The sequence below is a fragment of the Diceros bicornis genome, chromosome 18 (genome assembly GCF_020826845.1).
Source record: "Diceros bicornis minor isolate mBicDic1 chromosome 18, mDicBic1.mat.cur, whole genome shotgun sequence".
In the NCBI taxonomy this organism is placed as follows: domain Eukaryota; kingdom Metazoa; phylum Chordata; class Mammalia; order Perissodactyla; family Rhinocerotidae; genus Diceros; species Diceros bicornis.
In genome coordinates, this window is record NC_080757.1 from 46,686,580 (window position 1) to 46,702,966 (window position 16,387).

General features: G+C 48.4%; 1 protein-coding gene across 1 annotated transcript; it reads right to left on the reverse strand.

Moving 5' to 3' along the window:
* Positions 1-6,829: 6,829 nt before the first annotated feature.
* Positions 6,830-8,633, reverse strand: GH1 (growth hormone 1). Its single transcript, XM_058562054.1, has 5 exons — positions 8,602-8,633; positions 7,986-8,241; positions 7,656-7,772; positions 7,288-7,449; positions 6,830-7,030 (listed from the first exon to the last, which is right to left on the reverse strand). The coding sequence occupies exons 1-5, from the start codon at positions 8,631-8,633 to the stop codon at positions 6,830-6,832; spliced, it is 768 nt and encodes a 255-aa protein (XP_058418037.1).
* Positions 8,634-16,387: the final 7,754 nt, after the last annotated feature.

The window sequence follows — 16,387 nt, forward strand, 5'->3', positions numbered from 1 at the left end:
TCTTCCTCTCCATAAGGAAATATATATTTTCATATGTCTGAAAACTATTTCCTTTAAGCTTCAGGAGGAATCCTCCTGTGACAATGTTCACCATGTGATTTTATGATTTAGCTTCCTTTGCTGTTCTTTGGAAAGAATATATTCACCTCTAGAGAAGGCATGAGGAATCATAAAACCAGATCTTTTCTCCCCTATCAGTCATGTATGGGCCCCTGAAATGTTGAATATGATAAAAATAAAAGTGATTTTATGATATCTGAAAGTGTTTCTCTTCTGTGTCATCGCTGACAGCTTTTATTAAGCCACATGGTTGCATTTTGAGTACAATTTCTAAGAAAAGAATGTCAAGTTGGTAGCATAAACAGCCAGTCAGGGGCAGGTGGTTTTAGCTCAGGGCAGCAGCCTGTTTGACCTGCCCTCAAAACTAAAGTTCAGACTTTCAGTCAGAGAGAGGTCCACAGCCTTCCAAATTGTAGACAATAACTAAAAAGAACACAGCATTAGGCATCAAAGTGAAAAAATTTTCCCGTTCTTCCCAGACCTTCCCTGAGTCTGGGTTATGGATCAGGTATAAAAATGACCTTTCCATTTAAACCGAAGGCAGTGGGGACACAATAGTGAACAAAACACTGTCTCTGCCGTCTACAGGCTTACAGTCTATGAGGAAAGCTAGAGCAAGTCAACAGGAAATTACAATTGCACCCTAACTCCTATGACTGCAAGAATGACAGGATCAAGGAAGGCTTCCTGGAAGGAGACTGGAAATATCTTGTTAGGTTTGCAAAACAGCATCCCCCCCAAATGACCTTGTTGGCCTCAGTTTTTCCACTAAATATAGTAGTCACTGCTCTCTTATCATGTGAGTAATATAAATTATTCACTTTTTTTGCATGTGAGGAAGACCAGCTCTGAGCTAACATCTATTGCCAATCCTCCTCCGTTTTTCCTTTTTTTTCCCCCAAAGCCCCAGTAGATAGTTGTACATCATAGTTGCACATCTTTCTAGTTGCTGTATGTGGGATGCGGCCTCAGCATGGCCGGGGAAGCAGTGCGTCCCTGCGGCCCGGGATCTGAACCCCAGGCCGCCAGTAGCAGAGCACGCGCACTTAACCGCTAAGCCACAGGGCCGGCCCTTATTCACTTTTCTAACTGAGCACCTGGGAAACAAATTAGGAGGCAGGTTTAAGAGGGAAGAGTGTAGAGCAGCCTAATCCAGGAATCTCCAGCCGTTTCAGCGTGTTGGGATCAGCTGCATCAGGTCTGTAGTTGTCTCACTGCGGCAAACTCCACTTCATAGCCCCAGTGCCCTGGGGCACGGTGAATCCTAAACAGGAGGGAGGAAGGGGGCCATTTAGACTTCCTAGTTCCACCACGGAGAGCCTGGAGGCTTAACCTGCTCCTGCCTTTGCTTCTCACTGCCACATGGTGTCACTATTGACAGAGTGTCCTACAGTCCATCAAACCTTTTGGTTCTGGGGATCCAGGTTCTTGGGTCAGCTGCCATGGATCTTTCAGGGAGACCGATCTGCTTCCTCAGGTCTTGGTCCAGCTAGGAGTGACTCCTTGCATGGATTTCCAGGGTTACAGTTCTTAGAGCTCAGTAGGTTGGATTCACTGTCCTGCAAGGCTCTTCAGATTTGGGCTAGGCTCTTCCCCTTCCACTTGTAGACTTGGAACCTCTGTTCCCTTTACCTCCCCAGGGATCCACACAACCAGGGGTCAGGTGGGCCCCCCCCGCCGCCCAGTCCATACTTAAAACACATGGGGTCTCATTACATTCTCTTTCCAGAGTAATAGAGCTAGTCTGCCCACCCTTTTAAGAATAGCTGCCTTCATAGTCTCCAGGGGACCCCATCCCCTTAAAGTTTTCCGTCATACTCTTTTTCTGAACAGTAGAGCAACTAGCTCACACTTAAGTGCAGCTACCTGGATTATCTCCAGGGAAAGAGAGCTACTTTTAATATTCCAAAAGTTTATCCTCTTAAGAAAGTCAAAGTAACTTTCTGGTGTCTTTTTAGACCCAAGAAAACACAAGTTAAATCTTCAGTGGGGCTTCTTACTATAGGGATAATAGTATTTACTTATTCAAGGATTATAGTTGGAAAGAAATGACACAGTATTTGTAAAAACACCAGCGTGGTGTTGTATACATGCATTCACAGGTATTAGTTTTTATTATTACACTAATAATGCTGGTGGTAATCATAACCATAATTTTTTAAAATTACTTATTTATTTATTTATTTTTTTCCCCCAAAGCCCCAGTAGATAGTTGTATGTCATAGCTGCACGTCCTTCCAGTTGCTGTATGTGGGACGCGGCCTCAGCATGGCTGGAGAAGCAGTGCGACGGTGCGGGCCTGGGATCCGAACCCGGGCCGCCAGCAGTGGAGCGCGCACACTTAACTGCTAAGCCACGGGGCCGGCCCCATAACCATAATTACAATAAACTCAAAGCAAGAGTCAGAAGTCTGTGGCAACCATTGAGGCCCATCAAAAATACACCATTGATACCTCCTTTCTTATTTTCATTGTGCTCTTTCTTCCTTGTTTTCTATTCCTTTTCCTCCTCCTTCCTCTACTTTTCTCCTTTTTTTGTTCCCTGGGATTTAGGACTACTAGTAGGATGACCAATTGACACAGTTTGCATTGAGCTGAGGGGTTCCTGGGACATGGGACTTTCAGCGCTAAAGTTGGGAAAGTCTCATGCAAACCGGGACGAGTTGGTGACCCTAATATTGGTATCACTCAAAGTGCTTCTCAGCCTTGCCGGGGCCTTCTGAATTAAAGAAGCTGCAAGGAAAGTGTCATGTTTGCTTGGCCCAGAAGCTCAGGTCCTGTAATTCTGAAGAATACTTGTGCAGAAAGGGAAAAGTGTGACTTCTGCTCTCAACTATGTATAAAGGGCCAAAACTCACTGCATGTGTTTCAGCAATGCTGATGGAAGAAATTCACAAGTAGTCATTTTAGGCTGGAGTAAATTTAAAAGATTACGTGGAGTCAGAGAAGCATTGTTCCAGGGGTCTAGGATTACTTGAGCTTTGCCTATTAACACTTTCTTGTGCAAATCTCACTAATCTTACCTTTGGGAAGATTTTTCATTAGAAAATATTTTTTAAAAATTTGAAATTGTGCATGGGGACATAATATACAGCATGGTGACTGTAGTTAATAATACTGTACTGCGTATTTGAAAGTTGCTAAGAGAGTAGATCATACAAGTTCTCTTCACAAGAAAAAAATTTTATAACTGTGTATGGTGACAGATGTTAACTGGACTTGTGGTGATCATTTTGCAATGTATACAAATATTGAATCACTATGTTGTACACCTGAAACTAATATAATGTTATGTGTCAACTATACTTCAACAAAAAAATTAAACTGTGGTAAAATATACATAGCGTAAAATTTACCATTTTAAGTGTACAGTTCAGGAGTGTCAAACACACTCACACTGTTGTGTAACCAATCTCCAGAACTCTTTTCATCTTGCAAAACTGAAAGTGTGTACCCATTAAACAACCATTTCCCAGGCCCCTTCCTCCCTGCCCGTGGTAACCACCATTATACTTTCTGTCTCTATGAATTTGACTACTCTAAGTACCTCATATGAGAGGACTCATACAGTATTTGTCTTTTTGTTATTGGCTTATTAGAACTTTTTTTAAGGACTGGTTAGAATTAGAAACACAGCCACAACTGGCTCCAGTCTTTCATCTCCTTTGCACCTTTTTACCAACACAATGGTTATGGACACATGTATCTCATCTTTGTGGTCCCTAACTCAGTGGTTCTCAACCATCTCACCTTGGGATATTTTTAAAAATACTCTTGCCTTGATCCCATCTCAGGCCAATTAAATCAGAATCTCAGGTAATGGAGACTACTGCAACACCCCTGGTGTTTCTTGGTTTTTGTGTGTGTGTGTGTGAGGAAGATCGGCCCTGAGCTAACATCTGCCAATCCTCCTCTTTTTTTTTTGCTGATGAAGACTGGCCCTGGGCTAACATCCATGCCCATCTTCCTCTACTTTATATGGGACACCGCCACAGCATGGCTTGACAAGTGGTGCGTCGGTGCGCGCCCGGGGTCGGAACCAGCGAACCCTGGGCCGCAGCAGTGGAGCACGTGCACTTAACCGCTTGCGCCCCTGGGCCGGCCCACCCCTGGTGTTTCGAATTTGCAGTGGAGGTTGCTATCCACTGCCTACTTGAAGAGTTGAAAGGCAGAATAACAGTTGGCAAATCAAAGAGTTTAGAGTAGATGATCTTTAAGGTCTTTTTAAATTCTAAAATTTTGCAAAAGCATCTTTGTAATTCTCAACCAGCAGGGGTGGAGTTGATTCAGCTATACCCAGAAGGAGCTGAGTGGATGCTCTCTGGAGTGTGGCTCCCCCTGCAGTCCCCTGCTGTCATGACAACCCCACTTTAGAATGCTCCTACTAGTAGCTATAACACCCATCGGTAGACACCCCTCTCTTGCCACATTCATTCAACAAATACTTCTTAAGATGGCTCCAATTTCCTTTTAAAACACTTATTCAAGCCAAGAGATAATTATATTTGTACTCATTTCATCAGCTTCTAAAGACCACGAAATTCAAATAATTCTAAGGCTGAATGAGGGATATTACAGGGATATCGATTTCAGCTTAACGTAAGAAATACTTTTCTGAAACCAGAGTGGTTTAATAGAGTAAGTTGCCCTGTGAAATAGCAATCCCCTTGATGCTAGTGCTGCACAAGTGAATACCATCTATAAGGGATGCTATAGAGTAAGATTCCTGAATTAGAAGGAATTAGGATGACCTATGCGGCCAAAACTTCTAACTCCAAAACTCCATGATTTTAAAGTCAGAAAATAAAAGAATGATCTAAGGCAGACAAATGGTTTCTGAGCTAAGAAATAGAGCTCCAAGGTTCTGATTATTCCAACTTTCAACCACTCTTCAAGTTTACATTTACATGACTAAATGTAAAATATCCAAAATGAATACAGGTGGGTCCTGTTTTAAAGAAAATTCATTATAGCATATAAAAATCTGAACTTTTTAGGAAGATTAATTAGGAGGTTGGTTATTTGCATTGTAAAAGAATTATTGACTTAGTAAAATCATGTTTGAATAATAGAGTTACTTCGAGCAGCATCTAAGTATTGATTTACAGGTCACTAGTTACTTAGCCAATGTGCTTGGGTGCCGGGAAAACTCTAAAGTGTTAACTATTACCCTTTTAAGTTCATTTGGAAATAAAAAAGAAAGAAACATTAGAGATGCCATTAGCAAAACAGAATATGATTAAATAACAAGTGTTTAAAATTTCATCAGAAAACATGGAACGCTCCAAAATTCAATGCGAAAACAGTTGCAATTTCTTGAGTGCTGTAATGTGTCGATCATTTCAGAAACATCATTTCATTTAATCCTCACATAAGCCTTGTAAGGCAATATATTATTATCTCCATTTTACAGATAAGGAAACTGGGCCTCAGGGAGGTTACATAATTTATTCACGAACAAAATTCAAGTCCAAGTCTTTCTGATTCTTTCCTTTATATGTACCAAGTTATTCCAATCCATCATTCTTAGAACAAATTGCTCACTGACAGCTTGAAGACCGAATGTGTTTGGGTTAATTTTTGCCCTTAAAGTGTTTTCAAAATGAATTAGTTGCCAATGTTTAAAAATTAGATTTCACATGAAAGTCTGGATGTCCTGCCTGTCTCGAAGAATCAGAAGGTGTGGTAGCCCTGCTCCTGCAGTCTCGAATGGTGATAAGGCTGGATGGGCCCCACCTTAGCTGGGGCCTGAGTTCTTTAGGTTCCTCTGGTCCCTACTCCTCCGTGTTGTGTCCCTCACCAGGAGGTTGAGTGTCAGTTGTGATTTATCCCTTCACATCCAGCCCTCCTTACTTATGTAGTTATCTACCTGGCACCTGTTGGCACTGAATATGCAACCCCCAATTTAGAATCTCTCTTCTACTTCCCAGTTCAGATCCCAAACATTCTTCTTTTTTTGTTTGTTTGTTTTGGTGAGAAAGATTGGCCCGGAGCTAATGTATGTTGCCTATCTTCCTCTATTTTTTTGGTATATGGGACTCCACCACAGCATGGCTTGACGAGCGGTGTGTAGGTTGGTGCCTGGGATCCAGCCTCTGACCCCCGGGGCTGCTGAAGCAGAGCTGTGAACTCAACCACTACACCACCAGGCTGGCCTCTCCAAACATTCTGATTCTGTTTGTCCCAAAGCCATTTTTGCATTGTTCCCATTTCCCAAGGGTAGGTGGGCCTAACATGTATTCACCTTAAATTTTCTGCACAGAAGTAATTCTATGATTTCTCTCCTTGTTTTCTCACGTTGGGGCATTTTGCTTCTGTACTTCATAGCCTATCTCACTTTCATTTCTTCCCATTCTTGGGGGCTAGGTTTGGTGGTGTTGTGCTGATGGGGGAGGGAGGAATGCTTCCAAGTACCTTCTGGGGGTGGTCCTGACCTATGACTGCCCAGCAAGCTGGGACCACCCACGTGGGGAATGGATTTGGTGCCTAACAGAGAGGCGTGAATGGGTCAGGTTCTTTCTAGCCCCGGAAGAACTCAGTCAGTTATTGTTCAGCAGCTGGGTTCCCAACAGACAGCACAAGATCCTTACAGGTTGTCCTCTCAACCTGCCCCTTGTCCAGTTACTGCCCCTCCTCCACCCCATAATAGAACGACACCTACTCAGACAATATGATGCAACTTTATTTTATTAGGAAAGGTGGGTAGGCACTAGAGTGGCACTTTCCAGGGTCAAGGGAGGCACTGGGGAGGATAACAGAGATGCCCAGCACTAGAAGGCACAGCTGCTTTCCACAAAGCGGCGACACTTCATGACCCGCAGGTAGGTCTCAGCCTTGTGCAGGTCCTTCTTGAAGCAGGAGAGCAGCCCGTAGTTCTTGAGCAGTGCGTCATCACTGCGCAAGTTGGTGTCAAACTTGTCGTAGGTTTGCTTGAGGATCTGCCCAGTCCGGGGGCTGCCATCTTCCAGCTCCTGCAAAAGGGAAGGAGAGAAAGAGAAGCCGAGTCCTTTCAAGCTGCTCCCTCCTTCCCCCATCCATTTTCTACCTTCCCCTCCAGGGCACAGAGAAAGGCAGGGAGGATTCAAAAGGGGAAACGAAGGGTAAGATTTTTGCTAGGTCGGGGCTAGATTGCTACAAAGAGGGCGGCAGGATCTCTCTTCCCCACCCCTTAGCTAAGCCTGCGGGGCCTCCAGGCTCAGGAGAGGGGGACCCGCAATGCCATCCTCACCCGCATCAGGGCTTGGATGCCTTCCTCCAAGTCCCTCAGCTTCTCATAGACACGGTCTGAGGTGCCAAACACCAGGCTGTTGGTGAAGACCCTGCTGAGGAATTGCACAGGCCCGAGCCACGACTGGATGAGCAGCAGCGAGAAGCGGAGCAGCTCCACGTCCTGTGGTGAGGGGTGGGTGGTGGGCGTGGGCACAGGGCAGCTCCTCTAGGCCGGCATCTGCCCGGTGGTCTTCCGCAGCCACCCTCACCCTCAGCCCCGCTCCGCCACCTCAGGCAGAAGGCCGCCCAGGGCCCGAGGAGAGAAGGGGCGGCCTTCTTAGAAAGAGGGAGGCCCTGCTCCTTGGCCGGGCCGCAGCGGCCACTCACGGATCTCTGCTGGGCCTCGTCCTTGCCCGTGGGGGCTGGGATGGTCTCCGAGAAGCAGAAGGCAGCCTGGGCGTTCTGGATCGAATATCTCTGTCCCTCAGGGATGTAGGCGCGCTCCTGGGAGAAGGAAAGCCCGCCCAGGTTTAAGCTGGTGCATGGTTCTCATCAGTGAGATTCTTCAGAGCCCCCCTCAGTTTTTGCTCACCTGACAGCATCTTCACTTGGATAAAATAACCCCTGAACTCATCAGTTTCCTCCCATTACGTCCCACGGGGGGAAATTCACCTCTTCCTGCCACCCTCCACGAGCACCCATCCCCGAGGAGCTTACAAACTCTTTGTAGGTGTCAGCAGCCAGTTGGTGTAGGTGCTGGGCCCGGAGCACAGCGTTGGCAAACAGGCTGGACAAGGGCATGGCCGGGAAGGCGCCCACCTCCTGAGGCCAGGGCAGGCAGAGCAGGGCGAAAGCCAGGAGCACGGAGGTACGAGGGCCTGGAGAGACACACGCAGGGTTGGGGGCCTCAGTCTCCTGCCAGACCTCTCCCTGCCTCAAGGAAATTTCTTTCTCCTCCTCCTCGTTCCAGGGACTGAGAGCATTTTAAACTTGGCCAAATGTCTGGATGTAGACGTCTATGCTCACATTCAGGAGCCCAGGGTTAGTGCCCCCATGCATCTGCAGGGCCCCCATACCACCCCTCAGTACACACCAAGGCCAAGGGAATTTTAGGGGCGCTTACCTGCAGCCATTGCTGCTGGGTGAGCTGTCCACAGGTCCCTGAGCGGTTTGGGGAGCTGGGTCCTAGGATCCTAGAATCGATCCCTTGCGGGCCCTTTTTATACCCAGGCTCCTTCTCTCTCCCCGCTGCCCCCACCTATTTTCTCTATACATTTATGCATGGGGCCACTGACGGGCATCTGCTGATGGATAATTTAGAACCTCCTCCCACTCATCCTGTACCCGCTCCTCTCCTGGGGTCATGTCCCCCAAGCTTGTCATCTTCTCCTCCCCACTGTCACCAGCCCTGTGAGGTTGTGCACACACAGTCTCAGCTAGAGAGACCACCAATCTGTCCTCTTTTTATTTATTTAATTTTATTTTTAGTTTTTTTGGTGAGGGAGATTGGCCATGAGCTAACATCTTTTGCCAATCTTCTTTTTGCTGAAGAAGATTAGCCCTGAGCTAACATCCATGCCCATCTTCCTCCATTTTGTCTATGGGACCCTGCCACAGCATGGCTTGATGAGCGGTAGGTATTTCCACACTGGGGATCCGAATCTATGAACCCCGGCCGAAGCGGAGCGCGTGAACTTAACCACTATGCCACCGGGCTGGCCCCATGTCCTCTTTTTAAGGGCGAGGTGGCAGAAGGGAGCAGTCTGAGTTCAGGCACGCTCTGGCAGGATATCACCGTGGAGTTGTCCATCAAAGTGAAGAGGTCCCAACCTGGTCCCCAAAAAGAGGGCTACGTTGGGATGGCTGGGCCTTGAGAGCTGTGTTGACCCCTTCCTCATTCTGTCCCTTTCCTCCTCCCTGCACTGCTCCCCTCCACCCACCAGAAAGAATGTATGTGTTGGGAAAGGGGGCCAAGAACACCAATATATTCTGTAGTTTGGGGGCCCAGTTCAGCTCCAAATTCTACCTTCGCCTTTATCACCATCCTCCCACCAACCCACCACCTGGTCCTGCCTGAGGCAGCCGGATGAAGTGCTAACACTGACCACTAGAGGGCGCCGGCCCCACACATGTCCTCCCCTTTTCCTGAGGTTGGGGCTCCCAAGGCAGGTGGGGCAAAGGACCAAAATTTGAGGTATGACTGCTCCTTGGACAAGAATCAGAAATCCCAGGAACAGACACAAACCACAAGTGCTTCCTCCCACAGCCCTGCCACCGTCAGAGAATCCCAAAGTTGGAAGAACCCTTGAGGGCTTGAGTCTCATCCCCAGTACTGGAACTCAGGGTACAGCACCCTGTTAAGACACTCTCTCCAGTCACTGTAGTCTCCTCCCGTTCTTTCTTCTCCTTTATTTAATATTGGTATAGAGCTTATCAGGCTGTGAAGAGCATGCCTATGCATTCTCACATTTGACCCTCACGACCATCTTGTGAAGGAGGTGTTATCAACCCATTTACAGAGGAAGAGACTGAGGCTCAGAGAGGCTGACTTGCACCAGCTACCTCTGCCAAGGAAGCAGATCTCCAAAGCCTTGCTCTTCCCACGTTGCAGCATCCAAAGCCCTTTCTCAAAGCAGACTGGGTAGGTGTCACTCAGTTATTTTAACTTCTAAATTCCTCTGAACACAAACAGCCTGCCTCTAATCACAAGAGTCCCTTTGCCTCATTTTGTCCCCTCTAAAGAGCAGATTGTTGTCCCTCATTTCCCAGGTGAGAACGGCCTAGAGACACAGGGTGTGTGTTGGAGACCGCAGAGCATGCCCAGACTAGGGCCGGGAAGGTAGGACAGCTTCCTTCCAGCCTCCTGGTGCTAGGGTCTGGCTATTTCAGCATCTGGAGGTCACCAGCCTCAAATTGCCCTCCAGGAAAAGGGCAGGAAAGAACACATTTCCCTCAGAAAGCAAACAAATGAACAAGCAAAGCCTTCTAGAGGAGGTTGGTTCTGGTCTTGACAACCAATGTTGAAAAGTCCCACTCCTGTGGTCCAGAATATGAATGCTTGTGCCTTGCTACTTCCCCCTTTTAGGACCAGAAATAGAGCTCCCGTTTTTCCCATCCTTCCTGAACCATTGTCCAACCATGCCCCTGATTCATTATCTGCCGGGAGGGCCCTAGGACCCATGGGAGCTGTTCTCCAGGCAGGACTGTGGGAAGATCAGAGAGGGGTGTCATCAAAGATACAGGCCCTGAGGAAGGTGGGGACATGGAGAAGGTGAGAACACCCCTTCCCTCTCCTCCTTCCAGCTCCATAAAAGAGGAGGAACCAGGCAGGAAGTGGAGGAGAGTCCCTGAGCCCCACACTGCCTTCTGCCTCCCCCACCACTCCTTCCTCCTGTGTCAGCTGGGGAAGGGGCACCGATGTGGAACTCCTCATGACAGGCTTCTAGCTAATTCTGGGGGGACTTGTATGCAAGCTGTGGACCTTGGGAAGCCTCAGGCCTCCCCTAGGAGTGAGGGTACAGGAGCCCAAGTTGGGGACTGCTCAAGAGCCAACCAAGGTGGGCACAGATGAGGTGTGGGTGAGGTTCCCCACCAGGCAGGTTCCTGCCAAGAACAGGTGGGACCAGCCAGGCGAGGGGAGCATCTCCTCTCACCACACCCACTTCTGTTGACTCCAGAACTAGGTTGGCCCACAAGACTCTGGGGACCCCTGGGGATACATTTTATAAAAGGTTACCATGGCAGCCATTGGACCCAAAGAACGAAGAACTGAAGGATGTAGAGGTGGATGTCAGCGGTTCCTTTCTCTAGTCCTGAACTTTTCAGGGCCTTTAGTCTTGAAGACTACATACAAAATTTATTCCTAGTAGAAGACAAACTTTGAATTAGACTTGAGATTTTCCCTCCAGTGTTGGGAAGTCATCCCCCTTTCTCAGGGCATTACCTGGGGCCAGACCCCTGGCTTCTCCAGGTTCAGAGACTGCCCCACAATGGCCTCTGCATGGTGACCAGTGGGGACAGGCTGTGATTAGCATCTCTGAGGTCAGCCTCAAATGGCTTGGGATGAATCCCCCATTGTCTTATCCATGAATTTCAGTGTGTTGGAAAGCCCTTCATATTTCCAGACTTGACTGTCTCTGAGGTTCTCTGTATCTATTGTAGAAGCTTACAGATCTGCTCTTGATCCGAGAGTGGCCTCTTTCAAGCTTCAAGAGCCCCTCTGAGATTCGAGTCCATGGAGTATGAGGCCATCTCATTATTTAGAGTCATACTCGCCCTGGTTTTAGGGACAGCCTAAGAGGGACTGGTGGCAGCTCTTTCCGTTCCCCCCGCTTTGGTCACTTGAGCCCACACTTCCCACCACTTGCTCTGTCCCATCTTCCTTGAGGCCAGAGGCTGGGATTACCCCCCGGACATACTCCACCTCTTCTTTGCTTCCAACATGAGTCTTAGCACCACGCTGATCACCCAGCACACTGGGTCAAGATCTTTAGAGAATATTATATGAGGATTCCCAAAGGCTTCTCCAGGGGAGATGGGGAAGGAGATCGACATTTTTGAGTTCCCACCATGTGCCAGGCACGGTACTGGGTGATAAGAGGTGTAAGGCCCATTTCGTAAGAGGACACTCAGGATCAAAGACACAAAGTAGTTTTCCCAGAGTCTCTCAGCTCCTACATGATGGCTGCCCAAGGCCCTAGTCTCTCCATGTGCCAAGCTCTTTAGAAGCCTCATCTAGGAAAGACAGTGGAGCTGCTGGGCATGGACAGAACTTTCCTCATGCAAAGCTAGCAGGGCAGGGATCAAGTCCCCGCTCAGAAGATGTTCAGTGAAGCTGTGGGGAATTGAAAGCAAGGAGCTTCAGCCCAGAATGAGGTCCACAGGCACCAAGAAAAGAGGCAGAAAAAAACAACCCGATGTAGCCCGATTTAGCGAACCAAGTCGCATCATCCTTCACATTTGTGTTGCACGTTTCAGTGTACATTGTGTTTTCACTTCCTTTATCTGGTTGGACCCTTGAGTTTGCCAGAGGGTTCAAGCATGGAGGAAGGGTCTTGGAGGGCTCGGGGGTCGGGGGAGGATGGGGGCAGGCACTCCTGTGGGTTGATGGGGGCGTTGTTTACACTGGTTGAGGATCCCTGAACAACCTGGAAGTGCATAGCAATCTACATAACTGGACCTACTAAGTAATTTCCACTTTGGGGATTATTCCCCAGGGAGACTGTCCCATTGAAAAAGAAGTAATAAGTACGGAGGTGTGTCCAGCAGCTGTGGGAAGTTGGAGGTGTTTTCCTGATTCGTGCCCTCAGCTGGAAATAACCTCTGCCTCCTTTTACCTTACTCTGTGGTTATTTGTGGACATCTTATTCCCCTTATGGGAGAGTAAGCTCTTTGAGGCTTGGTTCACACCTTTCATCTGTTCATTCATTCACTCATTCTCTTATTCACCCATTAACTGGTTCAACAAGTGGTTGTTGCTCCTTCCATAGGCCAGACATTGTACCAGGCAGATGGGTACCCCTAGATGAAGAAAAGACACAATCCTTTCTCTGCTGGCATTTACAGTCTATGGGGAAGAGAGATAGTAGCAAACAAATAAATACATAATGGTAAGATATAAAAAGAAATTTTACATTGTGAAAACTGCCGTGAAGGAAATAGCTAAGATATAGACATGAGAGAATAGCCCTGGGAGTGGGGGGAAGTGGCAGCTGGCACAGTCCCAGGCCCAGGAACTCAACAAGCATCTGCTGAGTGGATTGAATGGACGGAAGGATAGCGCCAAGGAAAGAGCGCCAATATCCACTTGGCCGGAAATGGCAAGACAGCCACATTGTGTCTGAATGTGTTCCACTTAGTAGAGTGAATTTAAAATAAGTACAAAATAAAATAATAATAACAAATACAGGATCTTGTGATGCACAGCAATACACACATGAAAAAATTTTAATGAAAAAAGTAGACAAGGCAGTATGTGTATGCTGATTCCAAGTACACACAAACGTTCTACGCAGACTCACAACTCGCAGAACGCGAGCCCTAAGCGGGACCTCATGCGGTGTCTGGCCCTCCCAGTCGTGCCATGTGAGAAAATGGTGTTAGGTTCGAGAAAAAGATCTTGTGTGTTTGTTTTAATTTGAAAATTGCACTAGGATCTGCCTAAACGTGTTTTAACAAACTGCACTGATTTAATGCTTGTTAATTTTTGTCCTCTGTGGAGTCACCTAAGTTCCCAAGTGAAGGCTTTTGGGTTGGAGAGGGCAGTGAGGTGTCCCAAGTGGAAGGTTTGTTGTTGGTTTTTTTTTGTTGGCAGCTGAGTCAACGACAGTTCCTGAGGGTGCTGTAACCAGGTGCAGCGTGGAGAGCAGAGACAAATCCAAGAATTTCACAGATATGGGCTCTCACTCCAGCTACTGAGGTCGTCTGAAGAGAGCAGAGGACGCGAGAACAGAATCTGGGAATCCCAAACCCCGTGTTCCGAGATGGCCTTTGAGGCCCTCCGCAGAAGACCCGGCCAGGCTGACACCTGCTAAGGGATGAACGCTATCTGCCAGTAACACCCAAACAGCAGCAGCTTTCCGCGTTGTGTTTTTCTCTCACCTCCGATTCTGCTGGAAAAACACCCAAACCCTTGGGTCAGAGCACCCCAGCACCTGCAGTGAGAGGGCCGGAAGTCAAGCTAGAATGGAGGAGGAACCAGCCTGTGCTGACACCAGGGCCCCGAGGGACCAGGCTGGATTCCCCCAGTGGGCAGTGGGGCATGTGCCCATCAAGGGGCTTCAGGGCTGCCTTCTGGGGAAGGGGAGGACCAGAGAAGCCATCTAGAGCTGGACTCCTGGAAGGATGGTCCTACGGCACGACATGGGCCCTATTAGGAGGGAGTGGGGCCTTCGGGGCTTTGGGACTTGTGAACAGTGGGAAACTTTTGGAGATAGCAAAGTCGTGCCAGGATCCTCCCTACTCCCCTCCTTCTTTTCTTCCTCCTCTGGTTCAAAGCCTCAGTCCTGCAAAGTCCTTTGAAGGAGGCAGCTGTGATATAGTGGAAAGAATGCTGGATTTGGAATCAGAAGGTCTGTGAGTGACTTTTGGCCAATTATCGTAATCTCCGTAGGCCTCGATTTCCTTATTTGTAAAATGGGGATAATACTACCCCCTTCCAGAGTTATGCTGGGGCTTAAGCAGGATCATGTAAATGAATGTGGAGGTGCTCAATAAAATTCTATTGGCATTTAAGAGGTGTTTGATATACAAATATTTTGGAGGCCCAGTAAAAGATTTCGGTTCGTGTTCTGTATCTTGATTGTGGTGGTGGTTATACAAATCTGTACACGTGCTAAAATTCATTGAACTGTACACCAAAAGAAAATGAAGTCAATTTTACTGTGTAACAATTTTTTTTTTTAAAAACAGCATCTGGTTCAACTCCCTTCCCTCAGACAGATTTTGTGATTCCCATTTTGCAGATAAAGCAACAACCTGAGACATTCATCATCGCCACCAGCATCACCCAGCTTTGTTTCCACAGCTTAAGTCAGTTCTGGGGGCCAGGAACCCATGAGACAGACAGGATGACAGCCATAGTGTAAGCCCCTACAACAGGAAAATAGGCCAGGGAGGGCTTCTACATCATAACCATGAAGGCAGGTGCCCTTTAGGGGGTGTCTGCTGGAGGAGGAAGGCCTCACTACTCAAGTGATTCTCTGCCAACAGCACTTCAAAGTTAGGAAAACTCAGTTATTCAAAGGTAGTAAGTGTCTTTTGGTAAAGCCAAGGCCTCCCCCGACTCAGGGCAGCCCCAAGCAGGGGGAGACCCTGCTCTGGGGAGAAGTGAAGACTCCTCCCCACACCCAGCCGGGCTGCCCAGGGTCCCTGGTGGAGGTAGCAGGACAGAATTAGCGCCACTATGCAAAGCAGCAGGAGAGGAAGGGCTCCAGCTCAGTGGAGGCAGATGCCAAAACAAGCCAGTTCCCTTTGGCAGCCCAGAGACCAGGAGGGAGCAGGCCAGCCCGGCTTGGCCCAGCCTGGTTCCGTGTGGGCACCACTGAGCGGTGGAGAAATTGACTCGAGGCATGGGTACCTTAGCTGCCTGCCCCACCTGGAGTTCCAGGGGGAAGCTGGTAAAAACTGGTGCTGCTCTCACTGGTCCCCTCTTGCTGGCCTTTGTTCTCCAGTTTAATTGACAGCTCCCTGAGGGCAGGGATTTCTCCCGCCTGAATTCAGAACATGAATGGCAAAGAGGTGTTTTGGGGTCTCCCCAAGGTCAACAGTCAGCAGAGCGCAGCTTGGCTTTGCACAAGGAGGTTAATTGCACTTGAGTTCCCAGCTGTGAGCTGCTCCCAGTTACTCCTGCAGCTGGCGGGTTGGGGACCTAATTTGAGGGCCCTAGGGACCATTTTGTGGGGATCTTGGGACTCTAGGGGCCTCTGATATGATGCTGGGAAAGTCTGATGGGTCACCTGACTAAGGACCCTCAAAGTTCACCACCACAAACCCTCCCTGTTTAAGAATCTTTCTCTTGCATGACTCTGAGTGGGGGAAAAAAAATTTCAGGCTTGGTGGGGGCCAAGGCTGGGAGTACGTGGTAGAGGTAGGGGAAGCCCTGCCCTCAGGGAGCTTCTAGTTTAACTGGGGAACAAAGCTAGCAGAGGCAGCAGAAGGCAGTAGCTAAGACAGAGCTGCAGAGGCCGGGGTCTGAATACGGATTGAGCAGAGACTGGGGCACTTCGGGAAGGCTTCCTGGAGGGATAGGGCCTTGAAGGACAGTAGGATTGAGATGGGTGGGGGAAGGTAACCCTGCCCTACAGAGCAGGACTCAAGTGCTGCTTGTTGACTAAAAGGAACACAAGATGAGGGCTTCCCTGCCAAGAAGAAGGGCCAGTCCTGTCAGCCTTGCTGCAGTTGCTCTGGGCCCAGCTAGGGTCCGAGCAGGGGAAGAAAGGAGGATGTCACCACAGGTCCCAACTGGCTTCAGACAGAAGAAACGAGAAGCCCAGGAGAGCTTCATGAGCCCCATGGCAGTCATCCACTCCCACACCCCACAGGCCCACGGGTACCCAAACACTTGTGCCCAAACAGATACTCTCATCCACCCATACTCATAGATGTCACAAGCCTGTGTG

What these genes read in the sequence shown, in the direction of transcription:
- GH1 (XM_058562054.1), bottom strand. Translation starts at nt 8,633, where the DNA reads ATGACCCCAGGAGAGGAGCGGGTACAGGATGA. An exon ending in GAGGAGCGGGTACAGGATGA is followed by an intron (nt 8,242 to 8,601) that starts GTGGGAGGAGGT and finishes AAATGCTCTCAG; the next exon opens with TCCCTGGAACGAGGAGGAGG. An exon ending in ACGAGGCCCAGCAGAGATCC is followed by an intron (nt 7,450 to 7,655) that starts GTGAGTGGCCGC and finishes CCCTCACCACAG; the next exon opens with GACGTGGAGCTGCTCCGCTT.